This window comes from Polyergus mexicanus, unplaced genomic scaffold (assembly GCF_030449975.1).
Source record: "Polyergus mexicanus isolate NDT 795.1 unplaced genomic scaffold, iyPolMexi1.0 SCAF_39, whole genome shotgun sequence".
Classification (NCBI taxonomy): Eukaryota; Metazoa; Arthropoda; class Insecta; order Hymenoptera; family Formicidae; genus Polyergus; species Polyergus mexicanus.
The window spans coordinates 151,405-157,711 of NW_027223359.1; the positions used below are offsets into that span (position 1 = coordinate 151,405).

At 48.3% G+C, this 6,307-nt stretch overlaps 1 protein-coding gene across 1 annotated transcript; it reads left to right on the forward strand.

The window, feature by feature from the left end:
• The first annotated feature begins 4,927 nt into the window (after positions 1 to 4,927).
• LOC138943778 (uncharacterized) lies at positions 4,928 to 6,307 on the forward strand. The gene is made up of 2 exons (XM_070314717.1): positions 4,928 to 5,106; positions 5,191 to 6,307. Exons 1-2 carry the CDS (start codon positions 4,928 to 4,930, stop codon positions 6,305 to 6,307), a joined length of 1,296 nt encoding a protein of 431 aa, XP_070170818.1.

Genomic DNA, 6,307 nt, shown 5'->3' on the forward strand with positions numbered 1-6,307 from the left:
AGTCCGCGCGATGATCGGAAGGTAAATGATCTGCGCTGGAATCTCCGACACTTTATATCCGGGTGGAACATTAGGCGCGAACTCGTGTATAGTATGCGCGGATTTGTCATTGTGATACGCCCCTGTCGTGACGTTGCACTCTACTCTAATAAGATTAATAGCCATAATATTTATCGGCTTATCGGACGCGTACCATTTATTCGGTTGTAACACGCGAGACGAGAAACCCAATAGCGAACCGATATTATCGGGTTTTGTGAAATTTACTCGATACGCGCACTTAATCTCGCTTTTCATAGTGTTATCATTACCGCGAAGCGTTATAGAATTTTCACTCTTTTCACCGTTGTTATCGTCTTCGAAATAGTCGTCGCGGTCGTCGCCGACGCTGTATATATAATCGTCATCGCTCGTTTCCGGTTCCTCGTTCTCGCGCTCTCGTATCTCTTCTCTCGCTCGTCGTTTGCTATGAATCGCGGCTCTTAGATACGCGCTTATAGCGCTTAACTCGTAAGATCCCACTGGAATCGCGATAACCTCGTCGTTGTCGTCGAAGTAAAATTTATTATTCGTGGAATTTACATTCGGTATCGTGTTATAAGTTTCGAAATTAGTTAAACCTAACTCGTAATCATCGTCGTTTAAATCCAGAGGCGGAAAGTAACTCGCCGCGAGAATGCTGCTTCGTCCGGAAAGAGTAAGAGTTAGCGACATGATTGACGAGAATAGTCGAACAGCGCTCAATCGACGAGCGACGGTCGATATTATAGCGCGCGATTCCTCCAATCGACCCCCCGAAGAAATCGAAGACTCAATTGTCCACAGATATTCTGATCGCACGTTTGCTCGGAGCGACGATTGTATCGAATATTCGCATCGCGCCCGAGATAACGCGCGATTACGCGCGGAGGACGAAGATTGCCGAAACCGTCATAATAGATCGCGTCGCCCCCTTTTTTCGCATATGCCACCCAATGAGTACCCGGGCCGGATGCGTCATCTAAATTCACAATGCCGCTCTCATCGCAGCGCGCCCGCGATGGAAGCGCGTCGCGCATAAACACGCCTCTAAAGTGAGGCACGCGCGAAAGTATCGCCGCGCGATTTAACTGTTCGTTCGTCGTTACTCCAACGGATGGAAGAATTCCTAGCGTCTGTTTACGCGAAGTTTTTTTTTAGCTCTTCCTCTTCTTCTCATCGCGGACGCGCCACTTCCACGCTTGTACGGTGCGAGGTATAAACCACGACCCTCCATTGCGCGATCGTGACGCTGCAATTCCTCCAGCTGTCGTCGCGCCGCTTTGCGATCGTTCACCGCTTTTGCGATTCCCGCCGCTCCTCCAGCCAAAGAACCGAGAGCTCCCAATAACGGCAGCAGGGGTAAAAAGCCGCCGCGTTTCGCTATCGGAAGCATTCTTTTCCTCGTAGCGGTCGTCCTTCTTTTGCTCTTCTTTCTCTTGATTCTCGTCGCGCCCATTCCAAGTTTTGTTTTCGATTTCATAGCTATGCATACAGCCGTCGCGGCGGCTCTCTCGCCGAGACTCGAATTTTTGGCCGCAACGCGCTCGCGCGCTCTCTCAGCGAGCGTGCGGTCGGCGGCGTGTCGATCGGCGAGCTCGCCGCTCCGCGAGTACGCGATATCGTGCTCGCGGCAGGCCGCGTCCAGAGGATTGATGCCTCGATCGCCTCGCGCGAGTCGAGTACCTGGCCCGCAAAATTGATATCCGGGTATGTGTAATTCAAAGGGGAGCGCATTTATCGCTTTATTTAATAAGCCAGCGCCGCTAATATCACCGATTACACTGTACCGCCGCTTCGCGAATTGCATTTGCCACAATCTTTAACGAGCGGCGCCGAGCCGTCGATGTGCGTTCGTTGCCAGGGACGATTGTAATGCTCCAGGCATCGACGGTAGCGCCGCACCTCTGGATCCACTCTTATATGTTCGGGCAGTTTCTCCCACAATCGTTCCACATAGCGACCGAAATGCTTTAATAAGATTACTTTCGGAATAAACCGCAATTGATCGGTGGTAAAATAGAGAATATCGGCACCGTCTACTAGTAAGATAAACATCTCGATTCATCGCGCGCGATTCGCTACTGCGCGATCGGCGGTGATCTATTCGTATATAAATAAAAAGATCTCGCCCTGCCTCGCGCGAGTGTACCGCGCACGCGCGCAGCGAGAGGAATGCGCTTCGTGCGGCAGCCGATCGCGATAAGGGTGACGAATCTCGATGGTAGGGCGCGACCGTCGGAAGAAGCGCGCAGACACAGTCGTCTATTACCGAGCGCTATTCGCTGCCTCATTTGCGGTCCCTCTAATTGCGGTAAAACGAACGCGCTGATAAGTTTATTGGAAAGCCCACACGGCGTACGCTTCGAAAACGTTTACGTTTACTCGAAGTCATTGCAACAGCCTAAATATCAGTATTTAGAGAATTTATTGGCACCGATGGAAAATATAGGTTATTTCACATTTTCCGATAACTCTGATGTTATTTCGCCTAGCGAAGCGCTCCCGAATTCTATATTCGTATTCGACGACGTAGCGTGCGACAAACAGAATACTATTAGAGAGTACTTCGCTATGGGCCGACACTCGAACATCGATTGCTTCTATCTGTGTCAAACGTACGCTAAAATACCAAAGCATTTGATTCGAGATAACGCGAATCTGTTGATTCTTTTTAAGCAAGATGGCACTAATTTGCGTCACGCATACAACGATCACGTGAACACAGATATGTCGTACGAGAATTTTCACGCGCTATGTCGCGCGTGTTGGCGATATAAATATGGTTTCCTAGTGATCGATAAAGATAGCGCGCTTAGCGCCGGCAAATATAGGCGAGGGTTTAACGATTTCGCCATACCGTAGAGCGATCAGTCGTCGCGAATACGTCGAACGCGTCGATCGCTCTCCCTCCCGCGAGCGAGAAGAACCGATTTATTAATCACGATGGCTGCAACAGATATCGGTGAACTAGAAAAAACGGCGAAAGAGATCGCTAAAACGCGCGCATCGATTCGTAAAAAACACAGAGCGTTAAAGACCGGCAAAATGGAGAACGAGATCGCGATGGAGAGCCGTTTCAAGCCAATCGTCGAACCGCTGCGACGCATCGCTGAGCGCGCCGAGCGAGACGAGATCGAGCGAGACGAAATTAAACGCGAAACGATAAAGCGAGACGCGATCGACGCTTCGCCCGTAATGACGAGCGTCGAGGAAAAATGGAATGAAAAAAAATGGAAGGAGGAAGAGTTGACTCCTACTTGGAAAAAACCTAAAGTGAAACGAATACGAGCGCGACGACGATTAGACGCCACTTCTACTCCGTTAAATGTGTATCCTATCGAGAGAGATCCATTCGCGCGGGACGAAACTGAAGAGGAAACGTTCGAACCCGAGAATCTCGAGTCGTCCTCAACGTTTGAAATGCCCGTTAGGCAAACTTCGCGAACTTCTCAAGATCGTGAAATGTCGCACGGTCGGCTAGGACCGTTGGGACGAAAATACATGGGGGCTCTTCTCGGTGGAGAAGCGCCGAATAAGATCGATCACGTTTACGGAGTGTACATTAGCGCGAAAGGCGCGATGCTTGGCAATAGGCGATTCGATGTAGACGCGAATGACTCCATACTTATAGATGAAACTAAATACATCGGTACCCCCGGTTTATACGAATTAATCTTTATGAAAAATCCTGAGAGTCTTATATATACGGAAAAGGATAAATTAATATACAAAAGTATATTGTTAACAACGAACGCTCATAAACGCGACCATGACGCTAGAAAATCTGTTTTAGGAAATAAGGGATATAAATACAAGTTCATTATCGCTCCGCTTATTCACGGCAGCAGCGCGAAAAAGATGGGCGCGGGTCGCGTACCGTCAACCATGCGAGTCACGAATAATAGAATCGATTACATTCATTGGGACGATCCAAACGAATTAGTGGATCGTCTGCGATTGCTGGACGCTTCGCGTCGAGCTGGCAACAACGCTCAAGAAAACGAGATTCTATCGATAATCGAGGAGCTTCGCGAAACGGGAGCGATAGTATAAATCGAATCATCGCATCGACGATCGCCGCAGTCGTGCGCGGAATTCGCGATGTCCGTGAGCAAATTCGGCACGCCTTTAAAAAACCGTGGCTATGACGCGAAAACCGAAGACTACGTCCGGCTATCGAGTCTCTGCGAAATTACGTGCGCGATAACGCGCTGTGTCTAAGCTCTTCCGTCGAGTACGACGCGAGAGAGCGCAAGATAAAGCGTCTGGCTAAGCCGGAGGAGGACATCGACGCGACGAGCAAAAGCTACGTTGAAGGAATTACATCGCAATTGAGAAAAGACGCGGACGAGGCAGGGAAAGGCGTCATTCTATTATTCACGAGGCTCACCCAGCTCGATAACGCTCTGGGTAAATGAATAGACGCCGCGGAGAGTTTTGTTTCCAAGATCGAAGCGCGCGACGACGTTCTAAGTAAACGGATAGACGCTATGGAAAATTCCGTTTCGAAAACAGAACCTAACGCTAACGCTCTAGGTAAACGGATCGATGCTTTGGATAAACGAATTAACAGTTTAAGCGATCGAATCGATGCCGCAAAAAATATGATATCGCTCAATGCCGTGGAGTCTTCGACGAAAAGCGCGAGCGATCGTAAAATACTGTTCAATCAGGGTAAAATAATACAGGAACTAACCCAAAAATCGCGCGTCGCGGCGAATTCCGCGGTAAAAATACGAGAATTGGAAAATTCAACATCGCGATTAAAGAGAAACGCAGACGAGCTATCGGGGAGAGTGACGGAATTAGCGAAAATTCGCGAGACTAGCAGCGATACTCGGAGCGGCGAGCCGCTCGAGAGAGAGATCCCGCCCAACGTCATCCTTGAGAGAAAGAAAAGAGAATTATGAGCACCGAAAAACAAAGACTAGTCGAGGAATTGCACGCGCCCGCGAGAAGAAACTTTCCGCGTCGTCGCGTCGCGATACGCGGGTACGACGATCTATGGCAAGCGGATGTGGTCGAGATGCGTCCTTACGCGAGACTCAACAAAGGCCACAACTACATACTCACCGTTATCGACGCGTTAAGCAAATAAGCTTGAGCCGTACCGCTTAAAAGCAAGAGCGCGACATACAATCCTTATGCCAATACTACGTTTGGGAATAGCGATGAGATACGAATTCCTATACAACAGCAAGATCTGTACACATTACCATGCGATAGTTTTCTCTACATAGAAGGTAGACTCGAGTCTAAAGATTCGCCGAGTGCGCAAGAGGAAACCACGCCGGTGACGAGGCTAGTGAACAATTGCGCGGCGTTTATGTTCGAGGAGATTCGCTACGAGCTCGATGGTGTGGAAATCGATCGAAGCAGAAATGTTGGGATAACGAGCACGATTAAGAATTACGTGTCGCTGTCAGTCGAAAAAGGCAAGATATTAAAGAACGCCGGATGGGACTTATCAGCGGCAACTCATTCGTCGATCAACGATTTCAACTTTTGCGTACCTCTCAGCGTGTTATTAGGTTTTTGCGAGGATTACAAGCGTGTCGTGATCAACGCGCGACACGAACTTATTCTGATACGAGCGCGTAATGATAATAATTGTATCATATCGCGCGAAACGCAAGAGCCTAAAATCGTTTTATTAAAGATACAGTGGCGAATGCCTCATATAGTGTTAAACGATATTAATAAATTAAGGTTATTGCGCACGTTGGATAGCGGACGATATCTGAGCGTCGCTTTTCGCTCGTGGGATCTCTACGAGTTTCCGCTTTTACAGAGCACGACTAAACATTCGTGGGCTGTCAAAGCGGCGATACAACTCGAAAAACCGCGATACGTTATCTTCGCGCTACAGTCCGGAAAGAAGAACGTTCTATCCGAGGAGCCTTCTCTATTCGACGATTGCAAACTAACTAATGTCAAACTGTATCTTAATTCCGATTTTTATCCTTACGATGATATGAATTTAGATTTCGATAAGCGCAAAGTCGCAGTACTATACGATATGTACTCGAAATTTCGAAGAACGTACTACGGATGCGAGAATGACGAAGCGCTCTTAAATCTGAATAAATTTTTATTCTACGGCCCGCTCGTTGTCATTGATTGTTCTCGACAAAACGAATCGATTAAAAGCGCCACCGTGGACGTTCGCATAGAGTTCGATTGCAAGGAGAACATTCCCTCTAATACCACAGCTTACTGTCTTATCATTCACGATCGAGTGGTAGAGTACAATCCGCTCACCAACGTTGTGCGCAGAATCGTATAA